Source organism: Siniperca chuatsi, linkage group LG22 (assembly GCF_020085105.1).
Source record: "Siniperca chuatsi isolate FFG_IHB_CAS linkage group LG22, ASM2008510v1, whole genome shotgun sequence".
In the NCBI taxonomy this organism is placed as follows: Eukaryota; Metazoa; Chordata; class Actinopteri; order Centrarchiformes; family Sinipercidae; genus Siniperca; species Siniperca chuatsi.
In genome coordinates this window covers 22,356,218-22,382,217 of record NC_058063.1, presented here as the reverse complement: position 1 = coordinate 22,382,217, position 26,000 = coordinate 22,356,218, and the positions used below count along the sequence as shown (strand labels likewise).

Sequence of the window (26,000 nt, the reverse complement as noted above, 5' to 3'; positions counted from 1 at the left end):
ATCCTGTGCAGACTCCCGATCGTATATCAACAATAAACACAATTAAAACAGACCAAAAAAGAAACTATGTAACTACACAGCCTACTTACCCATGGTAGAAGCACAAAAATCAAGGAAAAATGACCAAATCAACAAAATCTGAACAAGTCTACAAAATCGGGCAGGCAAAACACTCCACTTCTGAAATGCTCCCGGGTTGCAGACGCGACATTAGAGCCGTGACTGGTGGAAACAAGGCATGTTACAAACAGCTAATAGAAAAAAACTAAGATCTGTAAAAAAAGGTAATTTATTTCTTGAAACGAAAATGTCATAGTAATTTCACCAGATGTTAAGATTTTATCTCACCCACTTGCAGTTGCATTCTGACATTTAAACAATGTTGGCATTTGAAATCGGTGTTACTGAGATGATTGTAAATGTTAGAATCTATTAATCCTGAGCCTCAGGTTATGAGGCAGCAGCAAACATTTAGTTACAAATCAGAAATTAGTAGAAAGTAATTAGTTTGAGTTAGTGTCTTTGGAATTAAATCATCATTTTGCCTTTTGGTTATGACAGAAAGTTTCTAGTGAGGCACTGTTCCTGCTGACAAAGTAATGAACAATGTGAAATCTCATTTACGATCAATTCTTAATGAGAAAAGTAATGTCACTTTTCAAAGTTTAATGGGCTGCTGGGATTTGGTGGAAATCTGACGGCTGCTGCTCCACTTCTCACCAGTCTGGGTAGTTGTGATTTCTTTGTTTTGTTGGTTTTATATCCCCATCACTCACCACCTCTTTTCATTCTTTTCTCTTTCCCATTTTCTCTCTGTTTGCCATCTTTCTTTTTGCTGCTGTGTTCTGTTTAACTGGACCAGAAAAGTCCTAAAGCAAATCAAACTGTAGGTTTTTGAGGTGTGACATTTTTAGTAATTGTTCATTAGACCAGAATTTACCTTGAATTTGCGTGGATTTCCCAGAGTAAATATGCATCTGATTGCATCCAGTGACATCTTCGCATTGATTTGTAGATAAGATTACACCGCCTCTAAAATGTGCTTTGTTTATTCTTGACACATTATTTTTAGTTTTATATACCACAGGAAAAAAAATAAATACCAGCAGGTTGATGGTTGGATGTACAGCCTGCCTGCCTGCCTTCCTGTGTATCTATCTACCTGTCTACTGTTCTGCCTACCTGTACCTGCCATAAAGCTTCTAATAAATCACTTAAGTCATCGTTCTGCCTCCTCTCTGTGTTTGGGTCTTTTCCCTGTTTCCTGCTAGCTAACTTATAAAAGTATGAACATGCAAAAATCGTTAATTTGAAAAGTTGGACAGAAGATGAAAAGTCCATTCTCAGTGTAGGCTATGTGCATTCGAGGTTTCAAGTTTCCCCATCACGTTGTGTTTCTAACTGGACCGAGCAAGATTGTCATCCTATTTGAGTTGTTTGTGTCCAATATTCTAACGCACCTTTTAGCTCTGGTTTGGTCACCAATTCCAATTCTCTAACTGTGTCTGTCTGCCGTTTGCTGCTGAGCAGGTCATGTACAGTGGGTTTTTCAGAGGTAGTTTGAAGCAGCTTCCTGCTGCTGCTGGAAACATTGAGACTGAACGATTCAGTAAAAGTGCCACAAACCCCAGAATTTTGACTGACAGGAGGATGATTAGAAGAAGCCACAGCATCAACGTGTTGGTGAACTTCACAGCGGCTCATCTGGCCCCAGAGAATGAGCTCCTACAGAGTTTTAAATATTTTATCTTTTATTCTCTCTACTCTCTGATTTGTCTTAATAATTAAAATACAGAGGGTGAGTGAGGTGCTTCGAAATGGTTTCAGAAAGGGGTTAAGCAGGGAAAACATTAATTCGTTTTTATGTCCTCCCCCATTGGTTGTTGTTTGCCTTGATCATTGGATCAATCAAGTCAAATACGTGTTATGTTTATTTTTGTTCACATCTCAGGGTCAGTTGTTTTCACCACCAGCTCTTCAAGCCAGAGGTTTCCATTAGTTATTCCAGTAGAAATGTAATTCAGAGACTCTTGGCGTGCTGCCTTCAGGGTCCCCTGCTCCCCTCTCTGATTAAATTTAAAGCACCTCAGGTCCTCTGTAGCTCACTTTTCTCCCTGATGCACTTTACTTCTCATGTCGGTCATGAAAGATCAGCGAAGATTGCGATTTATCAACATTTAACGCCGTGGATGCCGTGGAAGTTTTGTGTTTTGTGCTCTGTCGTGCCGCTCGGAGACAGATTTAGCGTGCTGAGTGGTAAGAGGTCAGTGTCTTTCTCAAGGTGAAGGAGTGATGAGATTATATACTGTCAGATTTATACAGGATTTACCCTTCAACAAGACTTCACTATGAGAATGTTCCAGGTCTTTGAAACCAACAGAAATCATCAGAAATGGACAAGAGTTAGTTTTTAAAGATAATTACCTGCAGATTCTTTGATGCTCTTGTGGTTTGATGTTGTGCCAAATCACAACGGGACGGTTGAGCGTTCTTACTTCTCAAAACAATGAAAGAATTCAAAAGCTCAAGTCTCGGCAAAGGCTACAGCATCTTCGAAGTTTGCTATTTTACTTCTGGAAATGTAAATTTTTTGTGCATCAAAACACACACATTCTTAGACAATCATGGAATACATGTACCAGACTATGGACTATGAATGGCAGGTGTCCAGAGCATGAATTGTAATGACTTTTGGAACCACCATGAGGTCAAAGTTTTTGAATTATCCAGTGAAATTTCTCTCTCTCTACTGGATAGATTGGCACAAAATTTGGTACAGTCATTCATAGTCCACAAAGGAAGAATCCTAATGACTTTGGGGGTCCGTTACTTTTCCTCTCGTGCCACCATGAGGTTGACATTTGTTTTTTTAGTGGAAAATCTCAACAACTATTGGATGGATTGTCATGACATTTGGTTCAGGCTTTCATGTTCCCGTCAGGATGAACTGTAATAACTTTGCTGATCCTCTGACTTTTCACCTAGCGCCATCATCAGGTCAAAATGTCTCTGTCCAATGCTTTGGTTTATGAATAAATACCCGCAACATTAATGACAATTCCATCAGCCTCAGCGGTACTTTGTGTTTAGTGCTAATTAGCAAATGTTAAGCCCGCTAAGATGGTGAACATATTTATACCTGCTAATGTTACATAATCATCATAATCAAACATAGTCTTATTGCGATCAGAATCTCTTTTCAAGAGAGACAGGAGACAACATCAAAGAAAACAGAAACTTCTATCTCTTTCATCTGACTTCTATGGAAGTGCATTGAAGTGGATGTCTGGCCTCAGCAGCCTGAGAATGACTCCACAATGATGTGATCTCATTAAATCCACATTTAATGAGCAGATCTCAGAGGGCTCAAGTATCCGTCGTGGTGTTTCACTGTTGCTATAGTGATTGATTCTCACTCGAAACTGGGATGACACAAAGTGAGTAAGAGACACCGGTCGATCCCGACGCTCTCTCCCACACGACCTTGGACAAGCTGCTCTGCTCCTGGTCGGTCCAGTGAGACGTCGGGTGTTAAACAGTAGAGGTCTGAGGTTTTACTGGGCAGCTCCCTGCTGTCGTTTTCTACACATGGGCATCGACCTGAAACCGAGCTGCTCGGTCCTCTTTCCCTGGATTCATAAAATGTAGAAAAACTGACCTTAAATGTGATATTGGCCTGAATTTTCGATTCGACTCGGACCGTTTCGTTTTCCAGCTCAGCAGTTAACATAAATGGCCGTTCCCCTGCGCAGTGTGACTTCCTGTGTTAAAGCGCCAAGGCTGCAGGGTGACAGAGCTGTTGTCGCCTCCGTCTGACTCTTTTCTCCTTGCTCCAGTTCCTGTTCCACCGGGCTGCAGACGATCAGGCACGTTTGATGCGGTGCTGCAGGATGACGCTTCCTGCTGATGCCCAGAGCTGAGAGCTCATTGTAACTCTAAAAACAGCACAGCAGAAGGGCCATTGTTGTTTACATTTTAGGATGTTCAAAAACCAACCGGGTCCTCTACGGTACAAAGGATAGATCCATTTTTCATTGATTTTTTTTTTCTGAGAAATTACAGACGTATGTTGTTATGTAATTGTTTTGGAACAGCGTGGTACCTCAGTTCCAGTGCAGAAAGAGAGAGAAAAAAGAAAAACAGGCACCATAAACAACACACACAAAAAGGAAAGACATGAATGTGAAAATAGCAGCGACAACACGATGTCTTTGTCCAAAGCTCAGTATAAAAGAACATGTTTGAAGAAGTTGTTGCAGTTTATTTTGGGGAGTGACTTCTTTTCTATGGGATATTTTATATTTGAAAGTTTTTTGGCAAGCACCTTTTTCCTGTTACATTACATGAGTTACTTCACTTTGGGTTAAGTTTATTTTGTTCAGATTTTATTTCAGCAAACTCATGACTTGTCTTTAAAGGCAGATGTTTTACGTAAAGGACCAATTATTTGATGTCCACTCACCTCATCTCAAAAAATGTCAACATTTAAGGGGTTAAGTGAGGAGTTCTGATTTTGATTGCACTAGAAGTTTAAGCTTTTGATCATACTTCAATACAGACGTAGATGCAGACAGCTGCATCTACTGGGGGTCTGCCTGTGCAGACGCCTTTCACACATGCACACTATAAAACAAGATGGCGACCTCACAACAGTGAGAAGAAGAGCATCTTTGTTTGAAACAACTTGTAGTGTACGCTAATCTTTCAGTTCATAAAGGGCCAATGAATAACCCTGTAACTAATATTAAAGTAATTAGCAGATACAAGGTTTTCACATTACAGTAGTGGTTTGTTTCAACTCGCTAACATAAAATCTCTTTGACACTCCTACCACTTTTTGACCAAAAAGTTCCAGGAACTAAGGAACCAAACTTAAGAAAGCCGTTTGAAACGCAACTTTCACCCACAGTATATGAACTGCTGAGTGTATAGTTATTTATTTCTGCTTTGGAGCGTAACTCGGATGAAACAATCACCAAATGAAGTTCTAGTTTCCCTTTCTTTTATTTGTGCACACGCTTGCTCTTTCTCACTCTTTTTAAAAAAAAAACTAGTCTGGAAGATAACTTTGCTTTATTGTCAATAAAAATGACACGAAATGTCTGTCCCTCAGCCTAATATCCATAGTGGCACTCAGTGCTTGCTTACTGTGTGAATGAAGTTGTGTAACTTCATTCACACAGTAAGGTTTGTGTTTGACTAATCAGTGTCATTCAGCACTGTAACTCCACCCTGATAGGAGCTTTGTCAGACCCTGGTTCATGTGGTGGAAACACAGGTAGAGTTCCTAAAAAGGTTCCTGGAAAAGTTCCTGCAGTGGAAACAGGCTGTTCTGTTGGGAACTTCAGTACCAAACGAAGACCAGCACACAAAGAAATAATCTCAAAAATAATGGAAGGGGCTGAAGTCTGAAATCTAAGTGAAGCGTGACAGTGAAGAAAAGTTATTTTAAACTTTACAGTAACAGTAAAGAAAAATAACAGGAGTCACTTTTAGGAGTTTTAAATCACTAAGTTGCTGGTTTTGGTATTTTTGTAACTTTTATTGGTATACTGTGGTGCTTCACCAGCATCTGTTGTATAATAATCATGTATTATTGCATCATTATTATCCATCTGGAGGCCTTTTTCCTGTTTCTGTCAGCTATTATGAATTAAATGAAATGACTTAACTGGTTAAACAACGCTTAAATGACTGATTCCCAGCCCTGTGCGCATATATTAAATTATGTATGTCTTGTACTCTAAATCAATAAAAATCTTGCTTATTGCTTCATTAAAATAAACCCACATCCGTTAAAAGCCACTTAGGATAATTTGTGCTCTTTAATAAAAATGAGTGATGTATGTGAGCTTTAACGCTTGGTCAGCTGGGTTTATGCTCCATTATTAACCACTGAGAAAACGCAGCTGGTGTGGACATGCTTCAAATGCAACAGCAGGAGTCAATTAATTAGACAATTAATTAACCATTAAAGGGCAAGTCAGTTGGCCAGTTAATTAGTCACTGAACCAAGGACTTGTCATGTTTATCTGCAGCCCTTCAGTCACATTAGAGCAGAGGTTCTCAAACTGTGAGGCGCACATCTGTGCGGGAGAGCTGGAGGGGGGGCGTGGAGGGGTAGAGATGTGTGAGGTGAAAGGGACAGGAAGTTAGCTGTTGTAGTTCGGCCCAAAGATTTGGCCGGTTGATCAACATGGCCAGCAGTTCCAGCAGCAGTGGCGGTGACGCACACCTCATGGAGGCAATTAAGGTGCTTTTAAAACACAGTTTGCATCAAAATTGCACTCGTTTTCAGAGTCCTAACGCAGTGAAATGTGAACACACAGACATAAAGCATTTTTTTAGATTTAGCGTGACATACACTTCCCTTATCTCTGATGTCCATCACAGTTTAACGTCCGTTAATCCACTTAGAAATCATAAAAAAGAAGTTCCTTATAACTCCAGAACTTGCCTGAGAATCAGTAATCCAGTGACAGTTGTCTGTACATCCACGGGTACAGTGCAAACAGCAGCTCCTAGATCATTCGACATGCTTTTTATGGTGCCAATTTGCCAAAATGTAAACAAATATAGGCCAAAAAAAAAAAAAGGGCTCAAGCTGAAACCCACAGCTAGCTGACTGTATGGCAACATTATACTTATATAGGAGGGGGCCCACAGTGTCAGACCTTGAAAACCCCTGCATTAGAGGATGAATGAGGACAGCCCCCGTTACTTTAAACTGCAGGATCATCCGCAATAGAAAGAGTCTCGCTCGCTCGGGCTCGACTCGTCCAGAACGCTCTTGTCCCCTTCATGCTTGGCTCTGCGCCGCCGCTTTGTTCTAAAAACATTGAAACTGCAGCGCCGCTCGATCCCAGAGAACAGGATTTCTGCTTCTGAAAGGCCTCAAAAGGAAACACTGAGAATAATGGCAGCTGAGTCAGGAGAACTTTATTAACCTTGGCTTCAGTTTGGGTCACTCAATTTTATGCAAACACCCCTGAGAACCATTGTATGATTAAATTAAAGAGTTTATCACACTCGGTTTGTCCTGGAGTGGATACATCATCCTGTGTGTTTCCGCATCGGGCCTCTTGTTTTCTAATAAATGCGTCTCTTTGATTTGACCCAGCTAATCACTCGGGCCAGCTTGTACAAATAAATAATGAACGGTCGTCCTCAGAGAGAGATCCAGCAAGCTTTCAGTCGTCCGCTGAATGTCAATGAAGCCACTTGACAAAAAGTAAATGAAATCAAAGTGTTCTTTGACTCTGTGCAGCTGTACAACCCAAAAATAATGCTGCAAGCAGAGTTTTGGTGTTTGCTCAGTGATAATTAGCAATCCAGTCAATTCCTTAAAAGACTGGATCGGTTTTAGAAGATAACAGAATGTCTGTTAAATTTATAAGACGGTGTAGTCCCTCATTCGTCCAGGAGTGTTCCATCGTAGAAAAGGTTTCAGTCGTAGTCATCTGGACACTGTTTTCAGAATCAAGACGTTTCGGCTCCCATCCGAATGCTACGACTGAAACCTTTTCTACGATGTTAAATTTATAATTAAAGGGAAATGACTGACAGAGTAGAAGTTTAGTCAGACTTGATATTCATACAGTGTAAACAACTACACAAGGTGCAAGCAGAAAATTAGGAATTAAAACAAATTAAGAGGATTTGTTCTGCTTCTATCAGGACAGTCAGAACAGGCAAGAAAACATTAAAGTGAGAAAAGGACGTGGAACGGTAAAATGCAGCTGGTATAGTTGAGAGGCCTGATTCACAGATGTGCAGCCATCAAGCCAAGTACATATAACATTAAAGCTGCCTAGTTAATACAAACGAGGCCACCAGCATTTAATCGTAGATGGGTTACATTTTCAACCTGTGGTTTTTTATGCACCATCTTCCATCCAGGGACTCTGGCTTCCAATCAAATGTAACTGACATAAAAACAGTATAGCAACTCAAAGCTAAAGAAGTCTGTTAGCTAGCAACAGTAGCCTGTTGATCTACCACGGCTGGTTCCAGACTGGCTCCTGAATCGCTGCACACATCTCTAGGTCTGGTGTTGTGCTCACTGACGGCTGTTTACTTAGTTTGAGAAACAACCAATAAGAGCTTTGTAGGTGGTATTAAGAAAGGGGACATCGACTTCCTACATAGCTAGCTAGCTACATACATAATCAAGACCAAGAGTCTCCAGCCATGCCAGTAGCTCTGTGCGGCTGTATGTGGTGCTTTGAGCTACACGCTAACGTCAGCATGCTAACATGCTGAATATAAGCAGGTATGATGTTTACCATTCACTATCTTAGTTTAGCGTGTTTGCATGCTAACATTTGCTAATTAGCATAAACACAGTATAAAGTACAGCTGAGGCTGATGGGACTGTCATTGGTTTATAAGCAAATACCTGCAAAACTAAAGTATTGGACAATAACATTTTTGACCTGATGATGGCGCTAGATGAAAAGTCAGAGGATCACCCAAGTTATTACAATTCATCCACTCGGGATCATGAATGTGACCAAGACTGAATAGTTGTTGAGATATTTCAGTCTGGACCAAAGCGGTGGACAAGAAAATGGTCAGAAAAATGGCGGCAAGCATGGATGACGCAGCTGTAGGTTGTTGTGAATAGAAATAACTGTTAAATCGACAAACGTCTTCGATCAGAAGGACAAACGTGAAGTTGTGTGTTGACTGAAAAACTAACCAGGCCTATCCCACCTCCCACACGGCAGCGTAACCAGGACGCCAGGCGGAGTGAAAGAAGTGAAACAAAATGCTTGTCGTTTGATGATCAGACTGCTGAAAGAATAAAAACAAAGTTGTTGTCATTGAATTTCTATCAGAATTTGTTAGTTAACCTGCACTCGTCAGCCTCCAGCGCAGCTCTGCTTTTTGAAACTGCTTGTTAAAATCCCAAATCTGCAAGGACTGTGTGCGGAGTCGTGAATGATGACCTCCTTGCCACTGAGTGAACGTCGTTTTCCAGTAAACTACACCCCTGTGGTTCTCCAAGAAAGTTAAAACAAGCTAAAATTTGATTTGATTTAGGTCTGGGAAACAGCAGCCCACGGGTGCTTTGTCACAACAAGAGACAAGTTAAAAGGTGACAATGAGCTCAAACTGTAGCATGAAAGCCGTGTTTGTAAAACTGTTCCCTGGTGCAGATGCATGAGTGATGTCTGCAGCCACAAAGAAAAGACAGATATAGACTCATGTTTCGATGGCGTTTGTACCCTGAGGCAGGAAGTCTAAAGTGCCACAGATCAGCTTCCTCTTCCTTTAGTCCAGCAGCTGCAGTGACATGATGGGTCCATCTCATCTCATGCATGGTCTTGAATTCAGTCACCTTTGCTTCTGTGTTTAATACAAACAGGAAATTGAACGTGTGGCGGTGCGGAGGCATTCATCAGGCAGTGTTTCTTTAAAAAGTAGTCGATGGTGTTCATTTTTAGGTCGGCAGTCCTGTGGAGCAGGGAGCAGGTGTCAGCTTTTTACAAATGACGCTGCCTAATTTTGGAAGTAAACTCATCACATCACCACAGCATTTACTGAGAGAAGCCGGGGGGCTGGCAGCAGTTTGATGGCTGACAGTTAGAAGCTCCACTTTTCTTATTCATTATTTTGTGTTTGTACTTTGATGCTAAATTTTTATTTTAAACTGACACCAGTGGTTTGCAGCAGCACCAGTCTGTGAACGCCTCAGATGAACGTCCGTGACAACACCTCCTAAGAGCCTTGATTATTTCTTTCCTTCATATTTATGATTTTTTTTTATGACTGTGAAATATAAAGACCACCGATCAAGCCATTTGCGATGACTATTGGCCCATGGTTATTGGCAGCCGATCAATTAGCACATTCCTGCAAATTGAACTGAAGTGAGGTGATGACTGGCTGAGCGTCTCTCCACTCTTCTTGTCTCAACTCCAAAGTGTCACTGCCAGCTATTCTCAAGTAAGGTGGCAAGAGAGAGGCACATGAGCAGGCAGCTGAAACAAGCAGAGATCTTGGTGCACAACAGAAAAGCTTTTGGCAGGTTAAATTTCCCTCTGTTGTCCCAGAGTGCACCAGAATGCTTCATTTACATGTTAGAGTCCCACTTGAGTCTTGATGTTGAGCTGAAGAGATTTCTATTTGAATAGATGCTGCTTGCAATGTAAATTGAAAACATGGAGAATGAGTCAAAAAGCACAGATACTTGTGACTGACCTTTGACCTCTGCATTCCTGTCACATCTCGCTGTTTATAGAGACGTAAATGTGGGAAAGATGGTGTGGCATAAAAACCTCAGACGTTTTGTGAGGTGAGTTTGCAGAACACTGTCTCGCCGCGTCGTGGGGTTTTTTTGTTTGGCGAGTGTGAGCTGGCGCCGTCACTGATCCTGTCAGCGGCGAGAGAGAGCAGGAGGGAGCTGAACGCCCTCCGGCAACGTGCTCAGTGAATCAGCTCACTGGGTGTGTGTGTGTGTGTGTGTGTGTGTGTGTGTGTGTGTGTGACTTAGAGATTGCAGTTGTGTTTGGATTGTTTGTGAGTGCATTAATTTCCCCGTTGGTGTTTTTGTGTGTTTCCATGTTAGTATTCCTGTGCTAATATCTGAGTGTGTGTGTGCATTATGAAGTATCCCCTGAGGCCGGTTTGCTCGCCCACATCACAGAGCTGAGAAATGGAAGGGTCACAGCTGTGTGTGTGTGTGTGTGTTTGTGTGTGTGTGAAGAAGCTATGACCCAGCTGGTGTGACATCGTCCCACCTGTGAACCACAGAGTTTAAGTGTGAGTGTCTGCACTGCGATGTACAGCTGGATATTCCAGCCGTGGATGCATTACGAAAACTGGATACCCTCCTCCAAGATGGCGCCCTTTCATTTGAATAAAAGTTGCTCACCCAGCTCCTTAAAGTGTTTTACACTTCCTGGTTTGTTGCCTCGTGGCTTGCATTAGTGTCTCCATTACCTTTATATGTGTAGTAGTGTGTCTGTTGTTATGAACGGGGGCATTATAAATTCCTGTATAATCCTATGTGGATTTAGCAGTTTTTATTTTGAAGGGTACAGTTTTGCACGTCTGGTGTTCTATTTCCTGTTTCCTATGCTTCTATCAGTGTTAATATATTTTAATGGGAGTAAATATGTTGTAATGTAGAATTTGTACACTGTACGCAGTTTTTGTTCTTGAGTTTTTAATATGTAGTCAAATCAACAGACACAGAAACACACGCAACACAAAAGTACCAAACATAAGAAAAAGACACTTTGCTTATAGTAACAAGCAAAAGCAGGTCATTCCTACATCGCTACTCAGCACAAGGCAGGTATAGACAAAACAAAAGTCAAACCACACTCATGTTGTCCCAGTGTCCTGTCCACATTCCCACATGGACACACAGTTCCAACAAAGCAGTTCTTGTAATCTTAAAAGAATGGGACGGGAACTAGAAATTTAAGCTACTCTGTGTTACATAAGCCCCGCCCTCAGGGAGGAGTCTACCTGAGTATCTGTTGATTAGCTAGTTTCACCTGAAACTGACCCAATTGTTTCCATGATGGCCCAGTAATCAGTAATCAGGCCTATTGTTTTCTGGCTGCATCTACTTCATCACTGTTAAGTACCTGATTAGCATGTGATTGGCTTGACCAAGGTGCTAATACACTGTGGTAGACTTATGTAACACACAGTAGCTTAAATTTCTATTTCCCGTCCCATTTTTTCACAATTGAGAATGACTTCCTGATGGGAGCCGAAACGTCTTGATTCTGAAAACAGCGTCCAGATGACTACGACTGAAACCTTTTCTATGATAGAACACTCCTGGACGAATGAGGGACTACACCGCCACAAAAATGTATATGTGTGTGTGTTTGTTTGTGTTTTTTGCAGAACTGATTTTGTTGTGGTTGTTGTATCAGACAGTTTGAATTCAGGAAACTAATTGATCTGTTTCTTCACGATTCATTGAAAGTTACTTTTTGCATGTGTGGTGTGGGTTTTTTCTGTATGTAACATTTTGTGTTTGCATCTATTTAAAAAAACCAAAAACAGGGATGGATTTGGCAGCTGAGACACCAGAACTTTACTCAGACTTTCCCTCCGCCTACATGGTCTGAATCAGTCCAAGCTTACGAAAGCTTTTCTTTTAGTTTCTGTATGAGTATCTGCAGCCTGAGGGCGTGAGGCCACTGGGAGCTGCCCAGTACAACCACCATCTGCTGCTCTGCACCACCCAGGCTAAAGGACTCACTGTGTTGCTCGAGGGCACCTTGAGAACAGTTTTTTTTTTTTTTTTTTTTTTTAGAAAGTTGTCAGTCTCTTAAAAAGAAGTGAGAAACTTGCCAGCGGGGCCAAGAAGCTCATTTTTCCAATCCAGTTTCTTTTGGTTTTAGAGTTGCTGGGTTTTTTTTTTCTTCTTGAGTGAGCTGCTTTATTCTGTCTTGTTAAATGCACAGCAGAGATGTGATTACAACACTGCGATGGAAAGTAACACATTAAAATCTGGGGCTGAATGATTAACATCGAAACTGCCATTTTAAAGAGTGCGATTTTCATATCACAAGAGGCACAATGTTAACTAAAACGTACATAATTAGCTCCGTCTGAACGAGCCGTAGGAGGCTGGCGACTGCTGATTTCACCAACACTAATGACATCTGTTGCAGGCAGATTTACTCAGCTGTAGCTAATTTATGTTAATTCTGTGAGTTGGCAACAAAAAAGACATCTTGGCTGATGCCCTGTTGAAAAACTCTCTGAATGCTGGTGTCTGTAACTGATGTTTGACTAAATACAGTCCTCTTTCGGCTACTCAAGAGCCACAATAGAGTCACGGGTCTTAGATCACTGATCTGTTTCAGAGAAGTAGCTAGCAGGTCGCTTGGCAGTTTTCAGGTAAATGACTGAAGCTGGTGAATCTCCTGTTGAGCAGAGCTCTGAATCAGAAAGCTCAGAGTGTCCTGTCCGCCGTCGAAGCTCGCGTTAACGCTAAGCTCTAGTGCAGAGCTGTCAGTCTATCAAACTTCGTCAGCTAGCTGTTATCAGTAAATATAACGGCACTTTTAAATGTTAGAATTACTGCACACATATTTGAATATTGTTGACTAATGTCAAGTGCACCACTGATGTAAAAGCTTAATTAATGTGAGCTACATGGATCCGTTTTTCTCTGACTGACACCATCAACTGCAATATTCTATCAGATTTTGTTCATGTAGAAACTAGATACATGTGTGATTGAGCTTTTTATGTAGATCACAAACGCAGAGTTCAGTTCACAGAAAATAATCGCAATTCAAATGGCAATCACAATATTGGTCAGAAAAATCACTGTTAGATATTTTCCTCAAATCCTTCAACCCTGCCAACAGCCCACAGTGCAGTGCCAACGACATGTCGCACTGCACTGTAGATTATGTGATGATCTACTTTCGGCAGTAATCTGATCTCATTTATACCCATAATCCAGGTTTGTCTCAGGTTAAGGGATTCAGAATCAAACAGTCACGCCGGTAGATGTCTGATTGAGTGACGGGATTATTCGGCCACTGAACTGTGTTTCTGCTGTGCGAGGAAAAGACCCAGGACTGGGAGAGTAAAACATGTAGTATGTTGTCTGGGGATTATCGCCTGTAAAACCGGAATTGCTCTCATTTGTCAGTGAAACGGTGTTCACAGCAGCATGGAGGCTTGTTGAGGCTGTACTGCACGTGAACTGTGATGTGGCCTCGCATCACATGGTTTCCTGCTTCAGCCTGATTCCCCGTGGTAATCTGCTGTCTGTATGAATGAAAAAAAGTCCCAGACAGGCTTCTAAAACTTCTGAAACAAGTGAAACTACATGATTGACCAGTGGAATGATGTCCTTCCTGGCAAAATGATTATCTAAAAGACAAAGTTACAGACTAGCTGGCGAACAAAGTGGAGAATTCGGCAGCTAAAGAGCCAGATAGCTAAAAGGAGCGTGAGTGCTGGACTTACATTCATCAGGTGGGCAAGAAGACCAGTCCAGCGGGATGCTAATGGTGCTCTGTGTCTGCTGCGTGAATAAATAGGCAACTGTTTGCTAACATGTTAGCTGTGGGGAACTCCAGTTAATGCAGCTTTAAGGGAGATGCAGTTTAGCTCAGCAATGCAGCCTCCCCACTTCTTTACTTTGCCATCACTGTTTCTTTGTCTTTGTCGTTCTTGCCTGTTATTTACCTGCCTGTCCATGTTTCTCTGTCATCCCGCAGGCTGTGTGTGTGTGTGTGTGTGTGTAAAATGCTCCTACTGGTTGAACACATATGATCGGACATGGAGGCCGTCAGCGCAGTCAACGCCACACAGGACGACCCTGGCAACCCCGCTTACCATGACTACGACCCAGATGGCGGCGCTAACCCCCCGGCGCTGCCCACGCTGATGTTCGAGGGAGTGACTTTTCAGGAGGACCCCATTAAACTGCTGAGTGTACAGGTAGAGGTTTCATATTCCCCTATGAACATATTTAAAAAGATTGATTGATTATATTGATGGAAGTGATTGCAGGTATCAATCAAAGCCAAAGCTCTGATGTAAGATTAATCTGTGATGAGTGATCTGATCTCACTGGGGGAAATTTAGGGGCACTAATGCATTCTAGTCTAACTGTTTGGTGAACATAATGTACATTTCCATTAACACGGCCACAAACTGCTGCTCAGAGTTTCTCTCTTTCCCACCCAGCAACACTACGTAGAACTTTAATGGACTTCTATAAAAAGTTACATTAATATGTGTGTAACACAGTCCATCGATAGATTAGACTCATCTCTGCGGTCATTTTCATAAAAGCAAACCAAAGCAGTCCAATGTACAAAATCCTTGAAAACTTTGTGTCCAAATTCAAATATATATATATATATATATATATATATAAATATATATATATATATATATATATATATATATATATATATATATATATATAAATATATATATATATATATATATATATATATATAAAAATTTGTTTTAGTTGAATCAGATGCCCCCAAAGGGCGGTGGATGTTAAAGAGTAAACAGAAATATGAAATAAATCTCCATTACTGATTCTACTTTCTCGATGTTAAGCTGCTGTTAATGAAACTCAACATTTCCTTCACTGTTTCACAATAAAAGCCTTCAAGTACTAATTTGGATGGTTCCCTAACTTTTGCTTTAGTGCCACCTTGAGGTCGATATTTGTGGTTTCGAGACATTTATGATTTGGACTGAAATGTCTCGACGGCCGCTCCAGACGAGGACGCCGTTTCATCTAGCGCCACGTCAAAATTAACACTTGTCCATTACTTTTGGTTAAACTACTGACATTCCCGTCAGCCTCGGCTGTACTTTGTGTTTAGCGCTAATTAGCAAATTAGCATGATAACACACTCACCTGTGACATGGCATGGTATTTAGCTTTGTTTTGCCCTAACCAATCCCTAGCGAGACACATTCACCCCGCCAACATCATTTTCAGTCGTTAATGTTTTTCATGATTCTAGAAAATATGGTGATTTAAGGTTGGTGTAGCAAGATAGCTAGGTAGCTCTGTTGTTATGATAATATGAAAATCCTGCCTGCAAAGCTCTGATCTGTCATTTGCGTCTCTGAACACGGCGCCGGCGTGCACCGCTCCAGACCTAAAGATCCGAAATGATGGCTGTAGCGTAGCTGACGACCGTCTCTGACAGCTGGCTGTGGTTGCTGCTGTTTGCAGGTGGTGTTGATTTTGGCCTACAGCACCATTATCGTGCTGGGGGTTCTGGGTAATTCTCTGGTCATCTACGTCATCTACCGCTTCAAGACGCTCCGCACTGTCACCAACTTCTTCATCGCCAACCTAGCTGTTGGTATGTTTACACACACACACACACACACACACACACACGTTTGTCATTGACATAATGCTTTCCCCAGACCTTAACCCTAAGCTAACTGTAACTGAACCCTAAAACCAAGCCGTCTCTGCCAATGGGGACCTCAGCCCCCCATGGCTTAGTGTGCATTCAGGTTAAAGTCCCCACCGGGATGTAAGAACATGAAACAGACACACACACACAGCAACTTTGTGTTGTTTCTAATTTGACGCTGTCACAGCCAGGAAATCCTCTCTGACATCCAAACATGGTGACCTGTGTGTGTGTGTGTGTCTGTGTGTGTGTGTGTGTGTGTGTGTGTGTGTGTGTGTGCCCTCTGCAGGGCGTCTGTGACGATGACTCAGACGTCTGTCAGCTGTTATCTGCTGTTTCTCTGTGATGTCTGGGGTTTGTCTGCTGCTGTGTGGGAGAGAGAGGCAGGCTGCTGTTCTTGTGTTTGACGCGTCGTTATTGTTACTAAGATGTAAAATCTAAAGTGCGACTGCGTTAGTGTTTAAACAGATTTGGATGGAGGACAGAGCAGAAACATGTAAAGACCTTTTTACCTTTCCATTTTTATTTGATAACAACATGATACAGCATTTTTTATGAGCCAAATACAATTTTAAAGGGAGAGAGAGAAAGGAACGGCAAAGATCAAGAGAGAAGATCAGGGTACACACCCTGGACAGTGGCCAACTCGTCGCAGGGCTAACACAGACACAGAGAGACATTTTGACTTACGGGCAATTTGATGTTCTTGGACGGTGGGAGGAAGCCGGAGAACCCGGAGAGAACCCACGGTAAACGGGAGGGACTTTGATGTTGGTCAATTATGATATTATCAATTTTCCTTTTCAATGAATATTATAATATATATACAATATTATAACACTGCTCAGAATATCTAGCTCATAAAGGCTTTTGCATGTTCTGAACACTTTCTGTCACTTCAGCAGAGATGCAAATTATTTTTCTGGGTTGTTTTGAGTAAATGGAAATAAGAAGCATCAGGGCGTTTTTCATATATTCATTTTTAATATAATCTCATAATATGAAGATTTACATCAGCGTTTTTGCAAAGATTCCATTTTTGCTCAAATGTGGCTATAAAGGCGGATACTTGCTATTGTACAAGTTTATCTTAACGTGCTTGTGTATGCATTATTCTGATGTGGTTCAATATTGAAATGTGAATTTGATGGATAAACATGTGCATGGAGCAAACATAAGTGACCATAGCAATTATTCTTATTATTATTTACTTTAAATAGCCCAAAAACAAACAGGCTTTCTATTGGAAAAAGGAAACGGCGTCCACAGAGCTAACCAATAACATGTTAGCAAGCCTGCAGCATGCTAGTGCTAGTCAGTCTTTCTGTTTCCTCTGTACTGGAGCGTTTACCCCCCCGACATGTTGTTCTCAGGACTGTTCATTATTTCAATCAACAGAGGATTATTACAGAGGGAAATAACCAAACTACCCTCCGTCAGTCCACACGGGTTGTTGAAGAGACGTATTGGTGTCAGGGACTGCTGCCTGCTGCGTGTAAACCAGGTCTGTGCTGTGGAGCAGGGGAAGTTAGATTAAACTGAATGTTGACACACATCTAATAAGCGACGGCAGCTTCCCCCCATTTTGGGCTCTCCGCTCCGTCAAAGGTCGGAACTGAATTTGCGTGTTTAAAAAGTTCAAGTTGAACTTGATGCGAAAGAGCTGCGTTACTCCTGCGAGTGAATCCGCTGACCCAGCTTCTCCATTACAGCAATATTTTCCTTGAAATGCTGCTGTGACCTTGAGGCTGAAGTTGTATTCTGTGCTCTCTGGGGCAGTAATGCAGAATTTACCCAGGTGTGATTGTTTCGTTAAAAAGGGAATCACTTTGTGTGGGCACGCTGCCAACCCATCGTTATGAAACACCACACAGGAAGGAGCGGCTGTTACGTGCAGAGTAACTTAACTCCCCCTGAAAATGTTGTCTTTGCCGACCTCCAGTGGTTTAACTTCTCACCTTGCTGCAGTGACGTACAGGTGTGCTCCAGGACGCCGTGACATCACTGGTGGGTGTGGTTACAGGTACAACGAGCACATTTCTGACCCCACCCAGCCACAGAAGCTTTTAACCAGAGGGGGCAGCAAAGCACTGCTTTCCAGTCTGGTGTTAAGGTTACTCTTTAAGGTTTCCAGTGTTGGTAGATTATTTGCAATTGTGACCGATTATCGATTGTCCTCCACTGCTGGAAGTATCGCCACAGAGAGTTTAAAGTTTGGGGAATATGATTCTACATTTGCCGGTGTTTTATTTTTGTAAGCTCTGGCGTGTGTTTGGCAGCCACCCCGACACACAACACGCTCCTCAGCACATTGTGATGTTGGTAACATCAGCCCGCCGCCGCCAGCCGCCAGCCGCCAGCCGCCAGCCGCCAGGGCCGAGCAGAGATGAGCGCTTACCAAACGGTCTGCTGTCTCTGCACCTTCAGATTGTGTTTCTGCGGCAGCCGGCAGAGCGTCACACGTCTTTAAATGAGCTGGAGGATATCTCAACTTTGACTCCAAACATCCAACATGATTTAAATACCCAGTAAACAACAACAGAAGCCACAGCCAGCACTCAACCGATCATCTGTTCCGCGCTGTGACATAAATAATGTTTTCTCAGAGTAACAGCCTCGACACGCGGCGGGTGATGTCACCGCCGTCCTGTTTATTTCTAACGAGACGAGTGTTAAAAGGCGACATTCGCGAGTCCCCCGCCTGTGAACTGACACATGCTCAATTGTGAAATTTCACGCTGGTGCATGATTAACCATCCTTTCGCTGCCTGGCTCATCTTTGTTTCAGCGGTACTGTAGGTGTTCAAAACAACAACTCAATTCAAAGTCAGCTTTTAAAGTTATTTCTGGAGTATTTTTTGCCTTTACTAGATAAAATACAGTGAAGACAGACAGGAAACAGCAAGAAGGATGTGCAACAAAGGGACATTGCGATTGCGTAGTGATTATCTTCGACCCCACGGGCCACCAGGGCGCTCCCAAAGTCAGTTTTAATTGCTAAAACGTCATAAATTGACAGAAAATGCCTCTCACTTTCTAATTCAAACCATTAGACGTACAAAGTGAAAACAATTAACATGAAAAACACAACTGTGTAGTGTGAATAAATGATTAAACACATTCAAATGAATGCCTTAACATGAAACAACTAAACAAATAAATAGGTGAATTAATAAGAAGCACATCAGCACGCAAGCAAATGAATACGACACGGAAACGTAATGGAGTGTGAAGTGGTGCCGGGCTGCGTGTGGGGATCACCCCCGCTGTCACATCGCCTTTCAGGCCTGAAGATTATACAATTATACATTTTATGCATGCCGCACACGTCAGGGAGAGCAAACGTAATGATGAACAAGTAAACAAACGATGGACGGGAGGCCGGGCTGTGGCCTGAAGACGCAGCAGGAGAGCTTTCAGCACCACGGAGAGCGGCAGGCTCAGACGGAGCCTTCAGGACCACGGACAGCGACCGAAAACCACAGAGTCCGGCTGTTAAAAACTGAAGCTATATATTGTGAGCTGTTCTTAAAGATTCACATCTTCAGGAACCAGTGGGCTTGGAGCTGAGAGCCGCAGGAAGTCACAGCGTATTTAGAGATCGACTAACACACTGCAACACATCATCCCATTTCAGCTGGCACACAACTCTCTCATACAGTCAAAAAACGCATTCAAACCCAGAAGCCCCAGCATTTTACAGCTACCACGGCGTTAGGAAGTAGTTTTCATTGTCTTGATGGGAGGGTGTGGCATAAACACAGCATTTCAAAACAACACCACAAAATGTTTTGTCATATAATATATAATGTTGTAGGAAAAGTAATAAACTGTCAGTGAGCGTTGTGCGCACATGTTCAGCGTGAGCATTATGCAACTTTACAGATATGTTTTTTTAAACCTCACTATGTTGAGAAATAAATGTAAAAAAAAAACAACGTCTCTTATTTATTCAATATGACACTACAGTTTAAAACCTTGTATTAATAGGGACATCCTCTAATGAAACTGCATTTCAGTACGTCACAATATGAATAATTGTTTGAGGCCTGAAAAGAAAAATGCAGTATTCCACACGAAAAAGTCAGAAAAAGATCAATACAAAACTGTGTTTTCAAACGTCCAATGAATCATCTTGCAACCCATTAAATGCATCTTGTGACCCCTTGGGTAGGTCCTGGTCCTGACCCTGACCCTGACCCGGACCCTGACCTGGACTACTGGTGGGCTCACTTACGTTCGCTTATTTAGTCTAAATGCAGAGAAAAAACCCATCGCAGTTAAAAACCCACATTTTCGGGGAAAGACAAGAACAACCCTCCAATAAAACTGGTAATTATATGAATATTTGTTTGAGGCCTGAAGAGAGAAAACCATCCAGCATTTCACGGAAAAAAAACGAGAAAAAGTCAGAAAAATATTCTATTATTTATTAATTATTATTTTTTCTATCCAGGTAATCTTCTTGCAACCCCTGAGATTTACCCCGAGACCCATATGTGGGGCCCAGAACCCCGGTTTGAAACCACTGACTTGATCCAGTCTAACAGTACGCTGATATTCAGTTTCCAGTGAATCCACCACAGTTTAACAGCCCGTAACACAGGGGAAGAGCAGGACAAGCCTCCAGTAAGTTCAGTAATCTGTCCAGTCCCGTTCAGTCAGCATCTCGCGCTGCTTTCCAGATTTCAAATGCTCAAAATCATTCTTCAGAAGAGTTACACGTTGTCTGAGTTTGCTTTACTGGCGAGGCTCTGGAGGCAGAAACACGTCCCTGTAGTTGTAAAAATCTCTTTAATCACGACTTAACCAACATGCCCTCCAGTTTCAGCTGATCAGAGGTCAGTCGGGCCCCCCTCTTTAGCTGCCCCAAAATAAGAAATATACAAACAAACAAGTTAATAAAGTAGAAGAAATGAATAATTAGACGGAGTGTAAAGTGGCACGTCTTTGCTTGTGTGTGTGTGTGTGTGTGTTTAGCTGTGTGTGCCTAGAGCATCGGTTGTTCTTAAAAGTGTAAAGAAAATTGGATGCAAAGTAAAATTTACTGCGGGCTATCATTAATAAATACACACACACACACACACACACACACACACACACACACACACACACACTGATTGCCTGTGTCCTGGAAAAACATGAACTTCTGTTTGTGTTTTGAGTTTTACAAGTTTTGGAGTGAAAGTTTCTGTTCAGTAGGTCGCTGTGCCACCAGCTGGTTTTACTGACTCATTTAGCACAGTGTCGACATGAATACTCTGCTCTTTTATTTATTTATTTCTTTACATCCAATGGCAATGCTTTTAAAATTCTCACTCTCTACAATATCAGCACATGGCAGCTACGGTGTGGTTAAGGTTAGAGAGAGATCGTGGATACAGTCATTTTAAGCAGCTCTGTCTTTCTGCCTCACTATAACCTCCTGTGTTGGCACTAAACGTAAATACACCTTCCCAACGCAACTCTAAAACGTTCTGATTTCCATGTTCTATCTTGCATATTTCACGTGTGTAGAACATGAGAAATCGAGGTTATGGCTGGGCGATACAAACAATATAAACGCTAATCGCGTTAGCGTTCTTCCTCGATAAGAAAAACTATAATGCATGAATGTGTTACATTGCTTGACAATGTTCTAATAACCCAGTTCCAACACAGAAGCAAAGCTGTTGCTAACCATCGCCTTCCCAAACAGTTGGCTAAACACACCGCAGGCTGCTGTTTTGCTAGTTAGACGAGACAGAGCGGCTTCCTCTGAGTGTTGGTGTCCACCTGATGAATGTAAGTCCAGTATTCACTTTCCTTTCAGCTCTGCTTTGGTCTCTAGATGCTCCACTTCTTCACCAGCTAGTCTCCAACTGTCGGACTGCTTTTTGGGGCTGAGCAGGTGGTGTGCAGGGGGTTTATCACAGCTGTAACTGAACCAGAAACAGCACTGATGCCCTGAGAGAAAACCAAAACGATGAGCTGAGAGATGCTAAAAAGAGGAACTGCAGAGTCTGCGGTAATTCTGTGGGTTCGTCACTACGAACGACACATCTGACCCCCCCCCCCGCCTGGCAGGACACAAGCACAGCAGTCTTTGACTTTGAAGTCTCTTCCCATTGTCTTCACTGTGTTTATACGGCTGCGTTTCCCTGCCCAGTGTCATCTGAAGAAGCCAAACAGTCATGTTTTCTAGCTGAATAAACATTCGGTAATATGGAGGAAGTGGCTGTTGTCCATTTTGTACTTTTTCAGCAGATCGTATATGATAACAAAAGACACCAAGACAATATCAATGCATGAAATCCAGTGCAAGAAACACATGATGTGAAACACACTGCTGCTGTCAGTCTTTCATGGTTACATTCAAGGTTCAAAAAGTTGCTGCAGTGTGTGAGAAGAGTGACGGCTGGAAATGAAACGTGTTAAGCAGAAAATAACAACCTGCTCTGTTAGAGACAAATCATTTCCCTTTATGTAATCATGAGAGAAATGCAGAACGTAGAGAGGAGGAGGAATAGTGACGGAGACAGCCAGAGGACATTTAAAGTGAGACTGAACTCAACAAAAAACCAATATATAGAATGGTAGTGTAATATAATAGTAGTCTGCTTGGACATTGTTGAGCGGTAGAGATCCATTAAAGGGAAGATGGTGTGCTCCGTTAAGAAGTGACACCTCACCACACCTTGGCATGTGATTTCTGCTTGTTTACTGTAACATTGGCTGTATTTTTGACATAATCTTTCATTGGTCTAGTTATTACGTTGTTTTTTTAATTTAGCTGCTAGGCGGGCTGCTGACGTACTCGGATGTCCTCTCGGATGATGTGTTGTGCCTTTCAGATGCTGTCTGCGGTGACCTGTCTGACTCGTGTCTCCTTCTGGTATTTGTCACTGCAAGAGGACCGAACCGCTGTTCCTCCTGGGGTTAATCTGTTGAACCCCTGGCGACTGGTTTATGTTGGGATGTTGAGATGCTGGTGCTGTTGAGGAGGAATTTAATTTGCAGTGACCTAAGGAGTCCCATATTTGCAACAGTTCAGTTAAAGAGCCCTGATGATCTGATTTGGTTAGTAGCTAATTAGTAGATTTCTACTTTGAAAGAGAATGCGTGGCAGCTCAGACAGGGCGGCCTGAATCCTTACTGACAGAAACATAAACAGGATCTTTTGAAATGTTTCCTCTTTGAATGTAGGTGAACTGTACATCCTGATTTGTTACGTTATCGTCTTGATCGTTGTTTAAGGATGCAGTACGCTTAAAACAAACTAGTTCGTACAAAGTGCCTCCACCTGTTCTGCGTATCCTCCCTGGAAGGGGGGGTGACGAGGCTGCCGTTAAAGCCTCCTCCTGGATCGCTTAACAAAAACGCTCGCGTGTCTTTGAAGTCTTGGCGTGTTGAACTGTACAAATGGGGAAAACACTTTTGAACAATCTCCCCCTGAAGACATTCATGGTTTTGCATTTGTTTTGACACAAACATGACAAAAGCAGTTGTGTAAAGACTGAACCCCCGCCTACTGTAACCCCTCCACACACCTGGCCAATCACTGCATGAAGTGCGTGTGATTGTCAGATTGTGGGACGCAGCCCCGCCTACCCAGACTGCACTGAAATGGTCCTTCCCTCATATTTTCTTTTAAATTTAAAGGTATTCATAAGGAGCCTGTACCTCAGAAATGTTTACATATAGTAACGTCGGGTTCTCAAGAACATTTACTAGCCACATTTCTTTCATATTTGATGTTTTGTCAACGTGATGAAAACTTGTCCTGCTTGTGGAGCTCCAGGTGGATTAAAAGACTGCGAGGGGCCGCCGAGCGCCGCTGAGAGGAATATCAGAACCGAGAGAAAGAGAGAGCAGCAGTGTGACTGATGTGATGTGAAATGTGCAGAACGGCAGAACGACGGCAGCCAGAAAGTTGTCGGTTCAATTCCCCCGAAACAAAACAGGAGTGGGCAGGTGAGCGGACCGTTTGTGATAAACAAACAGAACAGTGAGAGAGCGAACGCTCCACTGCCTCGCCCACGGGCTCCACTGCTCGCGCTCTTTTCTTTCTGTCTCTGTTTGGGCTTTTGTCTTTTTGTCTTAACGGGAACAAAGGCGGTTGTCTTATTATTGGACAGCACAGGTGATATTCTGCTGTTTATAGACCCTTGAAGTGATCTTTGTGCATGCCATTGAATTATAATAATATTATTTTATATAGCACCTTTCAAAATAAAGTTACAAAGTCCTTTATAGTAAAGATAAAATCATTTCAACAATTACAGCAAATACAGTCAGTTAAGAAAAAAACCTTTAAAAGAGGACACTGAGTTTCCTGCCTGAGATCAACGAGGGCAGGCAGGGAGTTCCTCAGCTGTCACCTTCACTGACAAGTCGAGATTTAGGAACCATTATGAGGGCCCAAGGAGGTGATCTAACCCTTATGAGGGCCCTGCCAGAGGATCAGGCTCGTAGGGAGTTAGATCAAAGATATAGGCAGGAGCCGGAGCATTCAAGGCTTTAAAAACGCAGTTCAATCTTAAAATCGATTTTAAAACTGACAGCTAACCAGTGAAGGGCAGCGAGGATCGGTGTGACGTAGAATGTATCCGGACGATTGTAAAATCTTCATACTGAACGTATTTGCTTACACTATCCATTTGTAGCAACCAAATCATGATCAGGGTTATGCTTGTTTTAGCGCAACTCAAAACACTTAAAGTGGCAATCTCGAAGATTTTCATTGATATAATATATGTCACTATCTATCTAACACAATGGTGAGTGAGCCTGTGGCCCACTGATGAAATTACACGAAAGTCCTTACATTTGCAGTGAACTGGGCGTCTGTGGCGACGTTCCTGGGAAAATGCTGTATGAAGTTACTGCTAATGCAAACCGAAGATGTCCTACTGCTGCAGCTTCACATTCAAAACATTTACCTGGCGAGACACGACAGGAAATGAAATGTGTTTGTGAGTGAGCTTGACACTAACTGCCATCGTTCATCAAAAATGTGTCTACTAAACAAGACAACGGCCATTTTCGGCCTTGGAAGAGTCGGGAACAGTCAGTGAGCTGTTGGCTGAAGCGCTGCAGGTGAAAGGCTGCACACCTCCGACTCCTCAGCCAGGTAACCAACTCCTTTAACTGTGTGAAAAATACTTGGCAAATTAATTTAGCTGTAAATAAACTTCATTTTGAGGGGATGCCATGATGTATTGAAACTGGCTTACTGTTGACTTTTTGTCTTTTATTGAAAGAAAGAAATAACCGGAGGGGTTGTCTGAAATTCACTTTGCAGTAGATGACGCATATCTTGGATGTGACAATTTAGCAAGTGAATGTTTTGCATTTCTGTGCCGTTTATTTGTGACGAGCTCTGTGAGAAAAAACCTTATCTCTCAATCTTGCTGCTCCATTTAATCTATTCTCCGTTTCTCTCTGTCAGTTTTTCCATTTTATCATTCTCTCAGTGCATCTTCCTATTTCACGTCTCTATCTGTATCTCTGGCTTTGCTCTTTTTGTCTCTCACCTGTTTCTTTCTGTTTTGCCTGCTACCCCCCCATCTTACTCTGAAGCATCACAGGAAGCAGAAGGCCACATTTTTGGGAAAGGATTTGGCATGATGCCCTCATCACAGATTAAACATGCTAATCTGACGTGGTTCAGAGAGGGTCGCTCGTCTCATTGGAGGTCTAACGGAGGATTTGATTAATGCAGCTGTTGTCCGACGTTCTCTCACACCGACCAGGAATGAGCCTCCCGACAGTGAGCAAAATCAGACTACATCCATGGCTGTGACATGTTTTTATGTTGTTATTAAAAGCGGCGGAGCCCATGGAATTGACTTTTCTCATTAATCGTTTTTGTTGTCTACTGTTTTCTTGTTCCTCACATGACACTGAAATACAGATAACAGCAAAAAAAAAAAGAGATTCCCGGTTCCCGGTCCTGCAGACCTGATTCCCGGTCCATTTTTCACAATTGAGAATGACTTCCGGATGGGAGCCGAAACGTCTTGATTCTGAAAACAGTGTCCAGATGACTACGACTGAAACCTTTTCTACGAAAGAGCAAAAAAAAAGTACATTTTCTGTGAAGGAAATTGTCACCTAGCA

At 42.3% G+C, this 26,000-nt stretch overlaps 1 protein-coding gene across 5 annotated transcripts in view; it reads left to right on the top strand.

Moving 5' to 3' along the window:
* Positions 1–26,000, top strand: part of npy2rl (neuropeptide Y receptor Y2, like) — a 63,274-nt gene that overhangs the window by 22,206 nt on the left and 15,068 nt on the right. For 2 of the 5 annotated variants that reach the window (XM_044184135.1, XM_044184134.1), the window contains 2 exons: positions 14,217–14,439; positions 15,707–15,839. In XM_044184135.1, coding sequence (XP_044040070.1) covers positions 14,278–14,439; positions 15,707–15,839 — 295 coding nt within the window. In that variant the 5' untranslated portion in view covers positions 14,217–14,277. Of the gene's footprint in view, positions 1–14,216; positions 14,440–15,703; positions 15,840–25,460; positions 25,651–25,794; positions 25,967–26,000 lie in introns of those variants that run through there. The other 3 variants (XM_044184138.1, XM_044184136.1, XM_044184139.1) reach the window with 3 other exon arrangements.